The 21,838-nt window shown below is 40.2% G+C and overlaps 1 protein-coding gene across 2 annotated transcripts in view; it reads right to left on the bottom strand.

The window, feature by feature from the left end:
* The window catches only part of LOC119912348 (glucosidase 2 subunit beta-like), a 119,009-nt gene that overhangs the window by 69,083 nt on the left and 28,088 nt on the right, over positions 1-21,838 (bottom strand). The window contains exons 9-10 of one of the 2 annotated variants that reach the window (XM_038731496.1): positions 14,730-14,816; positions 1,572-1,641 (exon numbers count right to left, since the gene is read on the bottom strand). In XM_038731496.1, the coding sequence (XP_038587424.1) occupies positions 1,572-1,641; positions 14,730-14,816 (157 nt within the window). The remainder of the gene's footprint in view (positions 1-1,571; positions 1,642-14,729; positions 14,817-21,838) is intronic. The other variant, XM_038731497.1, reaches the window with a different exon arrangement.

The following is a 21,838-nucleotide window of genomic DNA, read 5'->3' on the forward strand; positions in this document are numbered from 1 at the left end:
TGCCTGTACACGTCAACATAGCACATTGTGTTTTAAAAAGGATTCCAAGGGATATCAAATGTCCCAGTCTATTTATATATCAATAATGAATCAATTGTACCAATGATTTGTGACTCTAATATATTTCTAAAATCTACTACTATGTACAATTTGTACATTTCTGACTTCACCGGGTGGTAGTATAAGAACACATTAACTTGGTGGCTTTGAAAACCATCGTAAGTTACTAATATTTTCCAAATAGTATTAGATTGTATTTTTCGACTGTTGATTCAATTAATTGCATTATGAAACAGAGGAACGATATTTGAGAGATTTGCTTAAAAATCCAATTTTCATTGTTATTGATTTTCTGTAAAACGACCAATCAAAGGGGAAGAAAAGAGTATCAAAATTTCACATATAATCATTTGAATCACGTTCAACCAGCATCAGGCTGTTGCAAAGAAAGCAACAAAAACATCTCTGCTTGTGTGAATGTCTGGCTGGTTATAACTTTTCTACACAGTCAGAGTAAATCGTTGAACTTAAATACCTGTTCCTACCAATTCTCTGTGTGTGTCCTTGATATGGTCAGGATGCAACAGCTGAATGCCCTGGGCTTTGCAGAAGTGGCATTCAATTTCTATTGTCACATTTTGTCAACTTGTGATCACTCAGTTTTATACTGACAGCCAAAATGTTGTTAATACAACCTTATTGGTGCTCTATATTAACACCTCCCAAACAGCAGTTTCATTTGTGTGCGACTGGACAATAACTCCCCCTTAGGTGAGCCATTTTTGCCATGATGGACAGGCGCATGTGTGTTCCAACCTCAGCCTTGTTTCGAGGGAAGCTCTGCAAATTATCTAAACACAGGCACAATTACACACACATTGTAGTTGCTCTATTGTGGGTACCTTGATAAAATCACATCAACTAGCATAAGGCAAAATAACCACACAAACCTCTCAGCTCTTGTGTCAAGGGCATAAGCAATCTTAGGGATGAATTAAAATGTATTAAGAACGCATGCATTAATATTTGCACACACTTGCACACTTATGGCTATAGTGTAATGAACAAAAAGGACAGATTTTAAAAGGTTAAGTGTGTAAGATTTAGTGGCATCTAGCACTGAGGTCTTGCTAGTCTACCGCTAGTTAGACCGCTACTACTACTACTTCTACTGCGAACGTGCGTATTTAACGTAGTGATGATCATCTACACTGCCAGAATTCTACAAGCAGAAGAAGAAGCACAACAACAACGTAGTGACAAAACGTGCTCTGTAGAGCAGTTTGTCCATTGTGGGTTACTGTAGAAACATGGCGGCGCAACATGGCGACATCCATGTAAGGAGGACCTGCAGTGTATGTAGATTAAAAATAGGCTCATAGGTAAGGTAATACAAACATAACAGTTCGTTATGTAAAGTCTTTATACACCACTGAAAACGTTAAAAGTTATGGATATTATATTGCATTTCTGTCAATACATCCTCACAAATATTACACACTGGACCTTTAAGTGGGGGACAAGAATAGCAATGGGAGTAGAGAGGACGGTCAGAAGGTTTAATAACTTACCTATGCCAGCTGCCATTAGGTGAGGATCTCCACCCACAAGACTGCCTGGTGCGACTTGTGTATCTTTGATCTATACACACATAATAGAAGCAGAGAGGAAGAGAAAACAAGGTCAAAGGTCTTTACATTTACAAGACCTTGGGTTTCACCTGCATTCTTGTATAAAGCGACAATAAAAGCATGTGTGTGTGACAGAGGAAGCAATTTTAAAAGATCATTTCAGCTCAAGTCCATGACTCTACTATGCACCTCCCAGCAGACATTGAAGACGCTGTGCACTTGATGTTGCAAAAATACAAGGTACCTTTCTGTGCTCTAGGAGGCTCCCCGGAGCCTCTGAGAGACAGTTTAATGATGAAAGACAACATGCCTGGATGCTAGTGCTCTGTTTTAGGTCACAGGGGAAAAACAGGCAGATTCCAAAACAATTTTAGGTCTTTAATTTTCTTTTTAAGATGCCACATTCATTTCGAAAAAGATCCAAGTCACATTGAGGATCCTAGCCATGTGGAAGGTTTCAGGGAGATAATCACTAAATCCTTCCTACAGCAATTACTGTTGATTGCTAAACTGTGGCGGTAAAATATTGATATACTGAAAATCTAAATATTGACATTTATCTCTAGCTGGAATCTACCTGAGGAAAGAAAAATGTGTGTTAATACAGTGTTGTTGATGCTTGTAGGACAGGGCTGTTCAATTGCAAATTCAATTTGGCCAACCATTTTCAGCAGCCTATTTAAAAGCTTTTTTTAGCTTTTGGTATGACAAATGCAAATTAATGTAGTAAAAAAACAGCAATGTTTAATGATTCACTTTTTAAATATGCAACCTGGCCGCACAGCTCCAATTGCAAGATGCAATCCAAGTCTTATTTAATATTATTATATATTAGAATATTATTGGTTTGGTGTTTAAGATGGCGGTAAAAAGTACTTGCTAGTTCAGGCAGGGTTAAACAGTTTTCATTGACAATTTTACATTTTAGGGTTGGCAGAGACATATTTTCAGTAGAGCACCCTTCTTGGGACTGTCAATAGCCAGATGTTTCTGAAAAACTACTAAGAGTGATAGGAACGCACATGATTTGTGAAAGATATGATTGGCGGTTGACGATGGATGATTGGCGGTTTCGCTACACCTGTAAACATCCTGTCCGATCGGTACTGCGCATGTTCAACTCTCACCAGAGATAAGAAGGAAGCAAGATGGCTCACATGTTAGCTCCTTCCATGCACAATATGCAGTATGTAGTTTGCTTATTTTATCATATATCAGATTTATGTATGGCGGGCCACTCGGAGCTTGCTTCTGGGCTGGATGTGGCCGCAACTGAATGAGCCGGTTGTAGACATTCTCTATTACAAAATAAAAAAATAAAAAAATATATGGTGAAAACATATATTCTTTCCAGAGGGTTCATGATGCTGAGGTGGACTAAATAGGACAAGATTTATGGGGTAGAGGAAACATAGGTCTGATTTGATGACTTGTAGCATGCTGCATGCTGACATTTTTTCCATCACTGAAAACCAGACTGTAAACTCAACTGTGCAAGTGAGAGACGTCGCCAAATGCAATGTGACTCACAGCCTCTGAGGGGAATAAAAACCTGCTTAACATCACTGTGACATTGCATGCAGTGTTTGTGGTTCTGAATATTTTGACAGATTGCACTGGATGTGGAAAAAAAAGAACCCTTAAGAAAACATGTCGCTCTGTTGGAAAAATCTTTTACAATAATAATCCACAAATGTTTTTCCCATGAAGCATTGTCAGCTCACGTTAGACATATTAATATAATTTTGTCTATGGAAAGCACAGAGATGGCTTTAATTCAGTGCATCATCGTTTTTTATTAAATATAAAAAGTAGAAAACGAGTACAAAGTGATAAAAACTTACATTTCAATAGTTTAAGATTCCCCAATATCCATTCACCCACCGCTCCAGCATCCCTCTTCCCCTAATGCACGCTATACTAACGTCAACTACCAAAGTGAAAATTATCGTGCCAAATTACAAATAAATACACCATACACCACACCAAGATTTTTAAATGCGGGGAAAAACCCTCTTACTACTCTCACTTTAAGCGGCAATCACAAGACAAAGTAACATTCACACACGAAACAGGTTAAGCCAGAAACTTGGGTGACACACAGGGCTAGTTGGTGAACTGCTGTAGCTGGCAAGCTAACTGTCGACTCGCTAACCAGGACTAGCGCTAGTAAGTCACAATAGCTTACGGAGCTTCTCTCCTGTTTCTCGCTACCGTTTCCTTTTCCCCTGGCATTTTATTGTTGTCTCTTGCACGCCGTTTTACAAACAAGGCTGCTAATGGTCAGTTACAAAACTCGTTAGCAATGAGTAACGTTACCACAGAATCCTATCACATAACTGTCCGCAAACCATTGTTCTTTTGGATGTGTATGTCCTCCAAGAGAAGGACATACACATGGATTCTTTTCAATTCCAGCGGATCCTCTTGATTTTACTTTGATATTTTGCAATTTTAAATCATGGTGTGACCTGGCATTAATGCATGCCTGCGTACACACAAAATACTTTTGCAGTTTGTATGTGGAATTACTAAACAATCAGAGCAACACCTGAAACGCTGAAGGATATGCCCTGGTGTAAGAGCCTGACCAATATGAGCTAATTGCAGATAAATCACAATCTGTGTTTATAAAAGCCGATAATTGACAATTAAAAAGAAACAAACAGATGGAGACGGATCCTTCAATCATGTTATGAGTAGTGTTGTCGTTACACAGTTTGTCCACCAGAGGGTGATCTGAAATTCCCCTGTTGGCAACACGTGTTTGGAACGCAACCACCATAAAACACAGCAATTAACTCACATGATCAGCTGTACTTTTGTTCAAAGAAATACTGTATTTATAAAAATACAAAATATATTTTTAAACTGCATTATGTCATCTTGCTGAGCTCTCATAATTACACATGACAAATGTAAGGGATAGTCTTTGTTTATGTTATGTTAAAAAAAAAGAATATTGGCGGATATATCAGAATATCTGATTTTAAAATCCCCAAATATCAAAATATCTGTTATCCCATATCGGGTCAGGTTCTACCAGGTGTGTTTGATTCTTATTACACTAGATATTTTTGGGGGGTTAACACTGGTTTTCATCCACTATAAAAGTAGAAGTATCCCCATGACATGCTCACCTCGCCACAGTAACTTCAACAAGATAAGTCTCCTGTAGGTACTGTTGCACTGTGAGAGGCAGAAATAATGGAAGCGTCACTTCAAGCTCAGCCCAAGCTCAGTCTACCTATCTCCTCATGTTCGTGTCTTTCTCCAGTTCTTGTTTGTGTCTGAGAACGAGACACCGGCAGAGTAAAACCTTCAAGCGGACACATATGCTGCTTCAAGAAATCAACCAGCACACGGAAACAGAGGCTTGCTCTTGAAAACTGTCCTCCTTTGAAGGATCTTTATTCTCTGCTCCCCAGCTGCCGGAGACGCGTGTAACAGCTTAGACATACAAAGGGTGCACCGTGGGTATTTGTCCACCGAGAGCCAGGCCCAGCAACTGAAGAAAAAAAGAGGGACACACGTACCCAGGAAGTGCCTAATTAATTGACAAGCAGATACTTCTGAATTTCTAATCATCAAACAGACTTCATTTTGTTCCCCCAACACCATCCTCACCAACCCATCTTCCCAGGCGACTTACTTAAGAGACTTATCTTATAAATACAGCCCTAATCAAAATAAATGACTAAAAGCTCTAAGGGAGTTGAAGGCTATACACATTTACATCAGAGGAACTGATGCAATTTAAATAGCCGCCTTTGTACCGACTTAAGGTTCAAACACAGAGAATCCTAACTTATGTAATACTTTCAGTTTTTTTTTGTTGTTGCTCAGTTTGGCAGACCTATATTCACGACAGCCTAGTGGGAGAGACCCGGCCTCCTTCTATGTGTGTAATGTTGAATTCCCTGTGCAGCATGCTCAGTTAGTGAGTTTGTCATATTTAACATGAACACTTTTAATATTTAATGTTTCACATGCTTTTTTGTCTATTCGAGTGCATTTAATGCGTGTATCATCTGCATTTGTGTAGATCTGGGTGCGATCCATTTCTACATATCTACTGCGCCACATTCTTCCCCCTGTTTCTGGTAGACATTTCCAAATGCAGCAGTGACTGGTTTTAATAGCCTCTGTTACAGCCGCTCTGTGATGTCTAGCTAAGGTGAAACGTGAAAATGGATGGATCATCCAGTTTCTCCTTTCCAGCCAAAGTTTTGATAGGTATGTTACTGACACAAAGCCCAATACAACAGATTGCACTGACTGTGAAGCCACATCTCTCGGTGTATAACGGTCAGAAACTACAGACATTTACCACTCTGGTTTCAGCTGTACGAAAGTCAAATTTATGTCGAGAATGCGGTGTTCACGGCACGACCAGTATCTCTGCAGAGGCACAGAGATTAATGGTAAATGTGGCAGGAGGGCAATGTTTGCAGAGCTCCCAGAATCCCCTCTGCCTTGTGACACTGTTGCAAATGTAAACTGAACTTGACTGTGACATTTGTGGAAGCCTCCGCAGAGGTTAACTTTTTGGAGTGCAGAGTGGAGGGTCGATGTTGACCCTACGTAGACCTTTTGCAGAGTTCATGCATAAGTTCCCCTAGCCTGTCGGTGAGACGGGTTGTTTGTCAGTGCCTTCCCAAGCAAGCCTTTATGACCATTCCGAGAACGTGTGCAAGTGAACTCAGCAACTAAAGTTACTTGGTTGAGGTTAGAGAAAGGCCACCTACATTCTTAAAAATTGACTGTCGGTAGAGTGTCTTACACTTTGTCTGCTCAACCATCAACATCGACCACTTCTTTATGTCAAAGTTGCACCAAAGAGGGTTAGCTAGGGCACAGCAAAATATCCTCATGCATTTAGTGAAAACGTTTTGTGCCGGTGTAACGACATAAACTTGGCCTTTGCTTCTTGTGGCAGTTTGAACAAAGGACCAATGCTGATTTTCTATTGGGGACAGTCTCATCAAAAAAAAACAAGACACCATGAACGCACAATAGAACCACAAATGAACGCTTTACAAAGGGCTTTGTTTGGTTACTATGAACAACAATGCCAATAAACAGCATCACAGTAAAGACCAGTATTTCAGGTCGCTCTCTTGGGTTTGACAGCACTGATCACAATGCTAAATATGGTTTCTATTAATTACTTATACTTACTAATCATGCAGTCATACAGTTTAATTGCAAAATACAGCAAAAGTCTGTGTTTTTCTATTCCATTTTAGTTGGCCATGTTTAAAGGCTCTGATGCTGGCAGCATTTAAGAGTAGATCATGGCAGCACAGCCAGCGTGTGGTGGTGTAAGTGTGCATATGTGTGCCTGGGAGATGGCGTGTGCTCTGTGAGAGGTAAAATAATGACAGGCGAGAGCGGATGGCTGGTGACGCGGGGACGAGAAAAGCGCCACATATTTGTGGCCTAAGGCTGGGCAGCTGTGAGAAAACTTCTTCTCTCTTATCCCCCCCCCCCACTCCCTCCCCTCACTCCCTTCCTCTGTGGCACTGTTTAAACAGAGGACAAAGACGCCCTGAGTGGTTTTCTTTTCCGATCCCATACATGGCTGCTGGCACTTTCCTCTTCTGTATCTTCAGCTCGCAGCGAGAAGAGTGACGGAGTGAGTCATGGTGGTTTTAACAAGTGAATCTTTTGATAAATTTTTATGGCACTTCCTCCCAAAATCTTCCACTAGGAGAAGCTTTTCCTGTCTGTTATAACATGTGATCGTGTTTTACTTTCACACATTAGCTGAGATTATGTTTGACACTGGAAAATATTACAATACAGTTGCACATTTTGCACCTTTTGCACCTTTTACAGAATGAGTCACGTCTTCTGGAAAACCATGTTTAGACTTGAAACAGCAGTGATACAGTCAAAAGGCTACCTGTGTTGAATGTTGCCTTTTTTTAAACTGTGGGTGACCGAGACAACGAGTACAGTGTGATGCTGGTAGAACTGGTAGTTAATGGTAAATTCATGAACATATGGCAGATTTATATGTGACTTGATGAAAACAGTTTTTATGGAAATGAGGGACACACACATGCACAAACACATAACATCTTTTATACATCACTGGCATCCTCTGCTGCGTCCTGGGACACCAGTTCAGACAAGAGTGAGAGCCAATTAAAGTTCTTTAATCTAGAGAAATGACTGCATTTCTCTTCATGTATGTACGCGTGTTGGATGGCTAGCAACGGGGGAGAAACGGCAGCTTGCTTGTCGCCGTCACACTTTCAGGTCATGCCAGTTGGCTTCCCCGACGCGTGACGGCGGTGAGATCCAGGCAGAGCAGGAACAAGAGAAAGAGCAGAAGGGGAGAACATGGCAGCCGAGGACTACCACTTCTACATCAAAAGAATGTTGTCACAACAGAGCATCAGAGCCGCCCCTGTTAACAGTGACACCATTCAGCTGCTCGTCACACTGAGCGAGGCAAGGTGGAAGCCTACTGTAAGTCAAGCAAGCACACTGTTTATAAATTAAAAGAGCAAGAGAGGACGGAGCGAGGAGGGAGAGAGCGGTGGTGCAGTGGCGGCGGCAGCAAAGTGAGCATGCCGTGGTGTTGTCAAATCTTAGTAAGTAGCATGAAAAGGCAGCATTTTCTCATTCCTCCATGAAATTGAATGTTGGGGAGGCAAATGAAGTGTGCCTTCCAATAACAGTAAAGGCAATCATTGAAGCTTGAGAAATGTAATATTGAAAGGTTGCTGCTGGAGCTTGAGTAGCACTGAAAGAAACAACAAAAGTGATTATATTGTGGTATTATTTTATGGTTGACACAGCATATTTCTATAATGTGCAGCTGAGTGAAGGGGAAGGCTGAGGTCAGCTTAAAAGGTAAAGGCAGACAGAATCATTCTGTATCATGAAAAAGTTACTGATTTTTAAAGTCACTTGAAAAAATAATAATTTTGCAGAGTCCACTTTCCTTTTGATAAGTTTATAATTCACTCATTCACTGAAGCGGAGTTAAGTTTCTCTATGATCTTAAAAGCGTGTAATAATATCATTAAGTGCTATAAATGCTGCAGTCTGTGCAAAAACAGATTTGTATCCATATGCTGGCATTTTAACTAACAGTATCAGATGGATCGGCAGAAGTTCTGCAGTCATACTAAAATTTAAAGAAACAGCTAAATGATCAGCAGCCAGACTTTCGCCTGAAAGAACTGCTGTCTGTGACAGAAGGAAAACGGGAGGGGGAGTGTCAGGAAGACAGACCAAAAAGAAAGGCTGTCTCCTAGCGGACGCCGGCGTATGGGCCTGTCAGTCGTCATCGCGTGCCACTCTCCGTGCTCGGCACAGTGAAACTGAGGCAATATACCCCATGAAATATTCACCATAGTTGTCTTTGCTTAAAAACGAGGGGAGAGCGAGATCAAGGGAGGGGGAAGTGCTGTGATAGATGGTGAGTCCTCAAAATGGTCTGGATGTCAGGTTTGCTTAGGTTTCTTTACAAAGGGGGGGGGGGGGGGGGACCAGCAGGGGGTCCATTAAATGTTCACACAAATGTACCCCCTAACAGCGTGTCAGTCTGCACAGGAGAATCCCCTGATCCCCCAAAATACTCTAATTCTGCTGCACTCTACATATAACACACTAGCGGTTCATGCTTTTCCAAAGACAGTTTTTTATTTTTTTTTGTCACTGCTTTAGGTGAGTTTTGTCAAATCATTTGCAGTTCGAGCTTGTTTTTGTGGGTATATTGCAGACAGGGAATTCATTGCTTTCAACCGTCGACATTTGAAACTGAGCTGCTGTATGTTTATTGCCAATATAAACCAATGATGTCTATTTGCAAATACCTGTCTACCCAGACTTGACCGCTGCAGCCAAGTGTATCAATCTGCAATCTTTTTGTGCTGACTGGAAAGAGGGAACCATTCTGTTATGTATTCTTTCACACCTCAGACCACCCAAATGCAAAGAATCGAACAAAATCAAGGCATAAGAAATTTGATGTAAGGGGTTTAGGTGGGCTGTCTCCTGAAATGTTCTTTACTGTAACTAAGGCCAGCAGTATTGTGCAAAGAGAGGGTACGTTAAAGTCACATAAAATTAGAAACACTAAATAATTAGCTAGTAATTAGGCTCCATGAGAGTTGCGGCGATTCATTAGCAATGTTTGCTTTTGAAACAGAAAGCACTTTCACGGCCGTTGCATTTGTGAAGGTCTCCGTTGCAGAGATGCACATAATGCAAGGGCCATAAGCTATTGTGCAAGGCAACATAACTGACTGTATTACGCTGAAGCCTGCGTGTGTGAAAAGGTCAAATCTGTCACCAGTCTTAAAATAGCACATTCTATAATCCACTCTTTTCCTCTGGATCTTTTATTTATTTTCATTTCAAGAAAATCAAAGCATGCCGTAAGTGAACATATGACTGGAACATAAAGGATGTGAGTAAGTGGTTCACCACGACCTCTTGAGAATCTAAGTGTCATAATGACTGCTGAAATGTCTCCTGCTGTAACAAAGCTTAAGACTGCTTGATAAAAATGGTTATCACTTATCAGCACTTTTCACTAGCTGGTTTGTGGTTGTTTTGCATGTAATGATGGATAAATCAACTCCATCACACCAGCGGAAAGCTGTTAAAACTATCAGCAGAAGAAAGAAAACACGAGGTGTACACAACAAACAACAGTAAAAGTAACAACAGCGGTAGAGTAAAAGCACCTACCTTATCATACCTCATCATCTTTATACTGTTTCTATAAGAACTCCGAGTGCACTAAACGCCACCCAGCCTGTCCTCATCTAAAAACACAAGAAAGAGCTTTGTGTGCCACAAATGGTCACATTTCTAAGAACAATGACAGTTTGAAAAATGTTCTTAAACAACCAAGCTTTCCTGCACCTACACTTTAAAAAAAAATAATACTAACCCAAGTTAGACCTCAAACAACTGAAACTGAATATCTATGTACCTCAATGATCATTTTTGCACACCTCTATCAAGACTTTCAAACCCTACTTGCTGAAGATAACTGGATAACCGTTAAAAGGTAAAGACTGTGTTGAATGAAAAGAGAAATCAGAGGCAACACACCTTTTCACATGAAGGGTTATTTAACTTCTGATCTTTATATTTTGATCTTGTTCCGTCTTTTCTTGTCAATACTGTGTGGTTCTAAATTTATGTTTTTTTGTGTGGGTCACAGGAAGACTAGTGACTACTTTGTGGAAGCTAACAGGCATCAAAATAAAGCATAAAGGATAAACATATACACTAAAAGCCACAAAAGTCCGTGACTTGTCCAGCTTACAGAACAGGTTCCCTTCTGTTTCTACAAACGTATCAATCCTCACAGCCTCCACTTCTAGTATGACTTCATGGCTAGTCTTGACCTGGGGAACAACCCAGAGGGCTGGATATCTAACTTTGGTCAGGTATTTCATGATCTAACATGGGAGATTTCTTACTTTAGACTATGTTTTTTAGAGTCCTTTATTTGCTATTAATGTATTGAGCTGGTACTGGCGACCTGTCCAGGGTGTACCCCGCCTTTCACCCGATGCCAGCTGGGATTGGCTCCAGCCCCCTGCGACCCTGTACGCAGGATAAGCGGTTGATGATGGATGGATGGATGGTATTGAGCTGGTTGGCATAGTTTGATAAATGAAAAGGGGTAAAAGGTGTTTACCTCTTCAAAACTAAGGTATGACAAGCAAGGGCTGACTCTTCTAAAGGGTTCTAAAACTAACAAATGCAACGCTGCAGTTTGGATGCTTTGCTGTTTAACTTTTAAGACCTCCTTGGCTAGGTCAGAAAAGAGAGCATTACAATAATCAACCCTGCTAGCAATGACAGCATTTACCTGTAACAGAAAAGGCATTGCTCATGTAATGGTTCAGCAGTGTTAATTTTGTCAACAAAACAACAACAACGTAAATGTAAATACAAATTAAAATGAAATCTTTATCTTTATCTTATGCACTGATGAGAAAAAAAAACAGGTGAAATTTCATGCCCTTGAAAGCAGATGTGGTGTATAACGTGCATTTGACCATTACAGTTTAAAATAACACTCTAGCAGCTGGATAGAGGCTCAGTGAACTCTTAAGGGGGAGTAATGATTGATGGGTGTGTAAAGAGTGAACCCTCCTATGGAATTTGACCTCTGACCCAGTGATAGGGGGAGTAGTGATTAGTGTTTATGAAGGGACTGAACCCTTCTATGGTGTCTAACAAATGTTTACACTTATCCTACAGCACTGTGCCCTTATATGGTATTTAGCAGATACCTAAACATATCCTATATAAGCTGTGTTTGATGTACAGAGAGACAGAGTGGTTATCGGGCTGGGTCACTCTCCAAGCTGCTGCAGAGCTTGTAATTGATGCTGAATTCCTTGATGTAATAAACTTTTATGATCAAGAACAGTGTCAAGCGGATTTCTTCTCAACACATCATCGCAGCATTATTGTTCGGACACCACACAGACAAGAATTTTTTTTTTTTTAATATTACGCTGTACAGGTCAAAACATTTGTTGTTTTTCTAGTTAACCAATTACTCGCACACACATCTGCAAGTGCAAATTCTCATCGCCATCTCGTGTCCTTCTCATTGGATGCTTTGTCCCTGCTCAGTTCATGCCTGTGCAAATGCTAAATCTGATTTGATTGAACCACTCAGTTGTTTTTAGCATTATTCAGGTCTTAATTGGTTCAGTCATCAATTACTAAAAGGTGGTAATGTTTCATATACTTGTGCAATGCAATGTAAATGTATGTAGTATGTATGTGGTGATTATAAATGAGTGGGACCACAAGCCAGGTCAGAAGAAAGACGAGAGAGGACCTACGGGTATTATGGAAATAAATGAACACTGGTTCTAAAATGGTAACAAATTCAAAATAAAAAGGAGAGCAAAACTGTGAGTTTAGGTGATACTTCTAATGTGGCATCAATGATAGTGCAAATAACATTCCATAAAGTCCACATGTATTTCAGTGGTGTTTTCATGAAAAGATGGGGGACTGGAGTTTCTCTTATAATTCAGATCCTATGATGGAGCGACATAAGAGAAGCCATGCGGATGGTGAAATCTAATCTGAACCCCGATGTTTTTTGTCTATGGAAATGACGAGCTTCTTATCAGCAGAGAGGGTTATTTGAGCAGATCCTCGCTGTGGCTTAGCGAAGGGACTCAATCATTGCTGCCCAGCGATATAGGCCTCACTTTCGTCCTCTGCCTCTCTCATCTTTTTATCTGGAGGAGCGGAAATGAAAGGATGGTATCTCTCCACATCCTCAGTTCAGGAGATGGAGAGAGGCACGGACATTTTCTGTTTAGGCTTTAGCTGTCAGATGGAAACGTGGTTTATAAACCTGTGCTCGGGATGAAATATGTCGGCAGTTTAGGGACTCTAAATTAACACAGACTCACGAAAGGAAGGTATTATGACGTTATTTGTGTTGTGACTCTCAGAGAAGGATAGAAGCATGAGATAAATCTAATCACACTCTGGTAACTAGAAGAGCATCACTGTGCCAAAACACTAGCGGCTACATTTACAATTCTGGAGTAATTGAGCTTTTACAGATTCTGGTTGAAGGAATACAATTTTTCCTCATTATGTGCTTATTGTCTGGGTTTTCTCTTGGCTCTTCATTGAACATGTACATCTATCTAGACATTGTTAGGAAGTTGTTCTAAACAGCCAGTGGAAAGGTTTTTAGTATGGATCAAAGCAAAATGACAGAGAGGGAAAGGTTTGACACCATTTGAATTTACTATAGGTGGATAAAGGAAGGAATCGATGATAGACAAGGGCTTGGTCACACAGCATTTATATGTATATCATATTTAACAGAATTGCCACAATCACTGGATTCCCTCAGAGGGAATTCACACCATTTTAGCACATACAAACTGTCCTGATAATGCTCATACAGGGAATGGACAGAGGCAAACTGAAGGAAACTATTGTGTTATACAAGATGTTGAATGCTGCAGGAGGCAGGTTCCAAACAGAAAAGAAACAAGAGTCTACAGCCATGCTATTGGCTCTGTGTGGCTGTATTAGGTACAGTGGTGCTTTGAGCTAAATGGTATGATTTGTTAATTAGCATAGCATAACGTATAGCTGAGTTTGGTGGAATTGTCGTTAGTTTTGCAGGTATTTGGTCATAAACCAAAGTATTGGGGTGGTGATGCCGCATAGATAAGATGCTTGCCTTTGGTGTGGGAGACCTGGGTTCAATTCCCACTGTGAGACATCCACCACTGTGTCCCTGAGCAAGACACTTAACCCCTAGTTGTTCCAGAGGCGTGCGACCTCTGACATGTATAGCAATTGTAAGTCACATTGGATAAAAGCGTCAGCTAAATGAATAAATGTAAATGTATTGGTCAAAATCATCTTTTGACCTAATGATGGTGCTAGATGAAGATACATTTTCACTCAATACCGCAAATGTCAACCTCATGGTGGTGCTAGATGAAATATTAGGGGATAACCAAAGTCATTGGGATAAATCGCCTGGGGACCATGAATGTCTGAACCAAATTTAATAGTGATCCATCTAGTAGATGTTGAGATATACAAGTGAGAACTTATATATGCTGGTGGCGCTGGAGGATAACTCAAGGGATCACCAAATTAAATTATCCAGAATTCATCCTCTGGGCACCATGGAGGTCTGGTTTCATGGCAATCCATCCAGTAGTTGACATTTCAGTCTGTAGCAAGAGGAAGAACGACTGATCGACCAACAGACAGACCAATACTGGCATCTATAGAGCCATGCCGCTAGAATGGCTAAAAATACGTTCACATTACTACAATCAGTAAGAGTGTAACAAACGTTTAAGGACGACACCCCTGCACATTCATGGAGGAGAATGTTCCAACATTCACCTATGGTTACATCGCCTCCAGTTTCACAGAGACGAGTCAATGAATTTTGCTGTGCCAATTTCTAGAGTAACTGGGGACTAATCCAAGTAATACAGGAATGAAGGAGTGATTAAGGATGTAGTTAGCTAGAACAATTGCTAAAAAAAGAGAGAGAAAGAGAACTGGGTGTTGGAAATGAAGAATGATACAGCTCACCTTGACGCTGTCTCCTTTTGTCAGGATGTCCCAGAGTGTGTGTTGAAACTTGTTGAGATCCACGTGATGGCCTCCTCCTAACAAAGCCTGGGCGATAAGAGTACCAGTGAGTACCAATACTTTTTAATCAAAGTGTGATAAATATTGTAACTGAGCAGCTGAAAACAATTAGCTTCAGAGTCAAATAGCATTTAATGAGCAAACACAGTAAAAAAAATCAAACGTGCCCACAAATTGTCTAATGTATGTATTTATGTATCTTTAAAGGCACTCAACATACAACAGTTTTTTCTTCTCTTGCAAATTCTTAATACAACGACCTGCACCACAAGTAGACACATCTCCTAAAAGGCACGTCTGCATTCGGAGTATGAATCTTAGGATGCTCGCAACCTGAGTGCCTGCTGGCCCAACAGGTATAGGCTTATAAAAAGTGCATTACATAACTGACAATGAACTGCGCATCATTCCCATTCAGCTCTTTCCAGTAATACCCGCTGCCATATCTTATCTATTCAAGTCATGATTTAAATCATCAAATCATCATTCTCTTATTAAATCAGCTTATACAGCCAAACAGAAGAAGTTTACTGCTTATAGAAGTCAAATACCATTAATCACAGAGCAGGCAGTAGTTACACAGATATACTGCATGTTTTAATTCACTGGAGGACAAACACATCATTCCTCCTATCTGAATAAACTCCTGCAGACAAAAAAGTTGAGACGCGAATTAATCTGCTGCCTTTTGCCAGCTGAAATGGAAATCAGTGAGGCGGCGCGTACCAGTGGATGCCCATCAGTCACAGGACCTTGTGCAGGGCCTGAAAAAGCCTAACGTGATGCGGCTGCACATTGTTAGGTAAAAGATGGGGATGCAGGGGTGGAAGGTGGTGCAGCTTTCAGTGTTTATTCATCTGGAACAGTGTCCCCTGGAAGCCATTTTGGCAGCGATGTATCACAGCAGGCACTGACCTTTAGAAACTATGCACAATTAAGCTAAGCTAATAAACACGACTGTAGATCTGGACATTTGGACTGGAAGGCAGGTGTTGTGACTCACCTTGGCGGAAAGTTCTTTTGTGCTTAGGTAGTCTTTTCAAAGCCAAATGGAAATGTGTTTGTTTGAAAAGCATAGAAAATTTGCTGTGTGCTGTGAGGAAAAGAGGTGAGTGAGAGTTTTGTTGGAGGCTGAAGTTCACTGTTTGTTATGCAGTAATCAGTCTTTATTATTTGTTATTGGTGACATGCTCTTTGTATCTTGAGCTCGACCTTTGTTAAAGGTCCAGTGTGTAGGATTTAGTGGCATCTACCAGTGACTTTGCATATTAAGACAAAGGTATACCCCCCCAACCCCCTCACCTGCCTAGTGTGTTTAAGGTGACCTCAAAACTTGGGGAAAATGCAAAAGGCCCTCTCTAGAGCCAGTGTTTGGTTTGTCCATACTGGGCTACTGTAGAACAACAATTCTTATTTTCAGGTGATTATACACTAATGAAAATAAATAGTATATTACAAATCTGCCTTATCCTGCTAGTAGATGACCTGAAACTTAGACTCTGGACCTTTATGGAATAGGCTAAATTATGGTCAGATAGTTAGCCAATTAATTAATTAGTTGATTAGCAGACATCATTAACAGTTTTGATCATCAAATCATCAATTAATCATTTATGTAATTTAACAACATTAAATCACATAAGATTATTCTAAATTGAAAATCTTTTGGACTGTTGCTCGAACAAAACTTTTGGAGATGTTTTTCACTATTTCTTGACATTTTCCTAGAAATTCATTGAAATTCATATTTCTCCCATAGTTTTCACACCCATCTAAATAATCATCTTTGCTTGCTTGGCCAACAGTTTAAAAACATAAAGACGACTGGGGAACTAATGTGAACCCTGTCTACTCCCTCAGTGTATGACTGCAACCTTGTCCATGTTCACTTAGTGAAATGCAAAAAAAAATCGTCAGATCCTCATCCGAACCGCAATGTTATCTCAAGTCTTATGGTTAAACAGCACATTAAGCATGTATCACCTTTAGGTGGCAGTACAGTTAAGTCTGCCAACTGTATTTGAATCTTCTGAGATTTGACTCCTGTTATGTGAAAAGTCACCAACAGTTCCGACAAATAAGCTCCGCAGTTGATTTAGTCAAACTAACACGAGGGCTGATAAAACAGTATGCAAAGATATTGCTTTACAGAGACAGAGAGAAGAGAAGAAAGATCAAATAACATTGTTACATACTGTGTTATGTTATTTGATAGATCCAGCTAGTCCAAGAAGTTCTACAAATATCACTTATATCCACCTGGCACGAGAATATTGGGTTTCCAGTCGGCGTTATGAAATGCATCACCTTGCAAATATGTGGAAACAGCACAAACAAAAAGATGAGACATTTATTACCATGAACCCACACAAGTGAAAATATTACTACTCCCACACAGTATTAAAGCACATACTTGCATACTGAATGTACATGTGCATGAGCAAAAAGTGACATATGTAATAAAACGGCCAGCTACATGTGAGTTAGCCTCATCTATCTAAGCATCTCTGTCACTCAGTTTGGACCCAGTGACAAATACAGAAGCACAGCATGTTGTTCAGATAAAAAAAAAAAAAGTACTCGCTGACGATTCCTCTCCCCCCTTTCAGGCCATTTGGCAGACCAGACCGGAAACCTTGACCAAAATAATAGAAGTCAGAGGCAGATTTCCCAAGGCGGCAAGAACACGGGTCATTTTAGCTGATACTGAATGGTACCAACACGGGTCTGATGGTACATACAATCCCCACAGAGTCCAAGGGTCCAATTTGAAGCCCATATGGTTTTCACTGAATCCTTCCCTGGTAATTTCAGCTAGGACCATTCTGGAAAAAAATTACACTCGAATCTCAAGCTTAATTTGGTGATCAGAGATTATTCAGACAAATCTGGAGTGATTGCCAAGTGAAGTGGAGTGAAAAATATATTTTCAGGCGATGAGAAATAACCTTCGTCATGTCAAAGATTAAGGTAAAAAGTCCCACATTTTGCAGCAAATATGAACAACTTGTCAATAAAAATGAAAGGCATTCTTTTTTGTACCTCCAAGTCCAAGGAAGGAGAAGGGGGATCAAGGGAACAGGATACCATAATAACTGTTGGGAGAAATGGCAGGCTATTTGCTTGCGACTTATTAAAATGTAACTGGTACAAGTGATCTTAATACAAACTAAATGCATGTTTACAGTGATTGCGACTTAAGCATCAATTGATACTTCCCTGAAGCTGATAAGCCACATAATAATCTTGCAATGTACCGGCCTGATTAGGCCACTTGAGGCAAAGTAATTAGGTAGAGCAAAATCAAACGTAATACTCTAAAGCTTTTTGGCTAACTTCACTTAGATCTGCAGAGGCATAATCTTAAAAGGGAAATAGTGATGAAGTTGAGCTTTCAGCTTATCCCTGTCATGTGCTTATTCAAACTGCTGCTTGTACATATCTTAGTGTTCTGTATGTCAGGGGAAGTCACAATAAACCTCTTGTATATTCACTGGTTCCTGCTCTTCAAATGTCTTCACCTCCAGAAAACCACACATCACTTTATGTTCTGGGAAATTGTGAGGCATTTTCAACAGTTTTCAGACCTACTGTAGACTAAACCAGTCATGGATTAATCAAAAACTCAATTTGACTTTTAGTCTGAATACTTAATTTTACATCCAACCATTCATCCAGCTATCATATTCACATATTGTTTCATTTTAGTGACATTAAAGTGACCCCAGAACTAAAATAATAATTAGCAGTAAGATGACTATAGCTGCAACAAATAGCAACAATTCTGATAATTGTTTAAGTTATTTCTAAAGTAAAAATGGCTGTTTAACTGGTTTCAGCTTCTCAAATGTGAATAGTCTGGTTTTCTTACACTATGACTGTAAACGGAATTTCTTCTTGACTATTGGTTGAACCAATCAAGACATCGTTCGACTCTTTAAACACATTTTTCCAATCAATCAGTACATTACTCAATAACAATAATAATTTAGGAGTTCCAGTCCTAAAACCTACACTGTATCATGAAAATAAACCTTTAAAGTTTAAGGCTACAGAAGAGTGACAGTGGTCCCTGTGGCATGTATTTACCTGTAATAACATGTCACCATCAGCTCTAATTTCATTTGAACAGCCTACCTGTGTACAGCGTTACACCAGCAAAGCTACAGTTCAGCCTTTAATGATGTAAAAAACCAGGTGGTGTTGTCAGATTCTTTAACCATGCTAATGAACGGTGGCTCTTAAGATAAAAGCAAGAAGACAGGCAGAGGGATCGATATATAGCATTGCATGAGTCTATATTTTGCTCAGTATCCGGGCCCAGGGAACATTTCATAAAGGCCATAGGGTCGGCTTATCACAGAGCTAAATGCCAATGTAATTATTAGTGTCTGGAGATAGTGGAAAGGGAAGCACATCCTGCGGCAGTACACCATATTTAATTAATGAATGTCACTCTGTAGAGGGAGTGAGGGGAGAGTGTGAGAAAAGAGAAAGGATCAGAGAGGGAGGGAGCCAGAGTGACAACAATACTGATGCTGACTTAAGTGCGCAGGCACACGGCCACACCATGCAAAAAAAAACAAAAACAAAACACACTCTATAACAAACACTGAGATTATACAAGCATGAGAACACGAGCCAGTCCAATCTTATTTTGACCCTCGTTATAAAACATGCAATAATAGAGTACAATGAGTGATTTCACAACACCGTCTGCTTTTTAATTATTATTTTGAATCAGTTATGTTTAAGGTAAACAGCACATTAAAATACAGCACTAATGGCTAATGTTGCTGATACGGGATATGGGGGCGCCTGTACAAGTTCCTATTTGTCTGTATACAAGCGTGTTTAGTAAAAAGTATTTCTCTGTTTCTGTATTAACTCTTTGTGTGTGTGTGTTCACCAACAAGACAGTGATAACCTGATCGCTTCACAGCGAGACAGTTTAGTAAAAAATCAAAGTGCACACCCAGTTTACAAAAGATGACTGGTGACTCAGAGAAACTCAGATCATCTTCCAGCCTGTTACACTGCAGACACCAGCAGTAATACAACACTTTGTATTTAACATGTGTATGAGTGATGCTGCGATTTCAACAAACTCTTACCTGTGTTTTACAGCTGCGCACACAGCTGTTGTGTTCACTGCTGCTGGCTGACATGCAAACCCACATGAAGCAGGAGGAGTTCAGTGACCATCCAGTGTTTGGAGTGTTTGTTCTGAGTTCTGTTTAACAGTGAATACAGAGGGGAGCAAATGTGCTTTCTTTTTGCTTTCAGAGGCAGTTGATGACGGGTCATTACAATTATAGGAGGGGACATTGGGGGAAATTTGTCTTGGCTCGTCTTGGCTGAAAGCAATTTGCTACAACATAAATAAATGTCTATATGTTGATATAAAACATACGCAAGGTGACATTACATTTTCTTTAAAAAAATGTAACAGCTAATTCAAAATAGTGAAATTAGGACTATATACTACTAATTTGCAACCGCAAATAGGAAATTTACTGTCACCTGGATTATGTTTTTTATTGTTTTTTATCAGCATAATGAGGAAATGGTGTTAATTCGCTTTTAGCAACTAAATTATTAATTAACTACTTTATAATTATGTTTAGGCACCTCACAGCACTTGCTTAATGTTAGGGTAAGATCATTCATGGTTCAATACAGAAAAGGTCCTACCGACTTGAGACATGACGTGTTTACATGATTAACATTTAGACAAAACTACAATCTTTCTCTAATCTTCACCAAAGTGTTCTGTCGTCTCAACCTTTTACAGGCGCATCACTTAAAATGCAATCTCTGCTGTCAAAGTCCCCATTATGAATGCACTCCGTCCACCACAGCCACCTGCTACATTTACTGTAGATGCAGCACTTCCTATTGGAGAAAAAGCATTTGCAAGGCAACATATGTCAGGCAGCACCAACATTTCCCACTACTACATAATTGGAAAAAACAAATTATTATGATGATATGGTCATTTCTAGGGCGCAGGGTTGAAATAGGTTTTATGTCACGCACTTCGTGGGAGAAAGAGGAGGAAAACGTCCAATTATGTCATTCTGCTCTTCCCTTGGTGTCGTCTGTAGTGTGATCGACAGCTTTGTTAATTAGCTAGTTAGACTTGAAAGAGTTGCGAAAGAATAGCGAGGAGCTGTGCGTGTAGTTTGTCATTTGACTGGATTTTGCCTCTATTAAAAGCAACTAATTCCAAGCGACAATGGCAAACAATATTTGTATGCATAGCACATATCTGAAACATTTTTAACATTTTGACAATTAAGTTGTTTGTCTAAAGGAGAAACAAAGCGTTATGAATTTGAATGAAGATAATGAATTCCATGCCCTGCTAATACCTATCCCTGACAAGTGATTAGCACTAGTAAGACTGATATTGTATTATACTAAACATTCAGCCTCACCTTCCTGCTGGTAGGTACCCCCATAATCAATGTGGTGGCTCTACAAGCCCAAACTATTGCCTGTCTCATCCCTGCAGTAGGAATTCTGCTGATGATTTTATATATCTCTTCTCATAGCATTTTGGTCTTTCCAGTCAGCAAAACGTCTGGTACCTGCACATCAGTGACGTCTAACTGTTCGATCAAGTTTACTGCAGAGACGAGAGGTGCACACTTGTGCCACTGCTGTTCGGTAACAGAAGTCTGAGTCCAGTCTTACTTTGCTGAAGGTCAAAGGGATTCGGTGTCCTGTCTCTTTGCTTTTCCTGCTGTCAGGCAGTATGCACACAACAGGCAGCTTGTCACACAGGGCGCAAGTGTCCATGATGCCCCCATGCTTCTTTTTCACTCCTTGCCCCCCCCATCTTGGAGTGCTACTTGAGTCATGACTACACCTGGGACCCGCTCGCCTCCGTGCCATTTCTGTCATTGGATCAGCTGGTGACTCCAGCCCTCTATCCCCTGTCTTTTGTTCTCTGCCCACGCATTAACTCTGAACTGCACAGAAAAGGAGTTGAGGCAGCTATGAAAAAAGAAAATAGATCAAGGTCCTGGAATGCTGAAAAAACA

The sequence above is a fragment of the Micropterus salmoides genome, unplaced genomic scaffold (assembly GCF_014851395.1).
Source record: "Micropterus salmoides isolate LMB-PRFRI ecotype aquatic unplaced genomic scaffold, ASM1485139v1 Ms_hic_scaffold_2, whole genome shotgun sequence".
Taxonomy (NCBI): domain Eukaryota; kingdom Metazoa; phylum Chordata; class Actinopteri; order Centrarchiformes; family Centrarchidae; genus Micropterus; species Micropterus salmoides.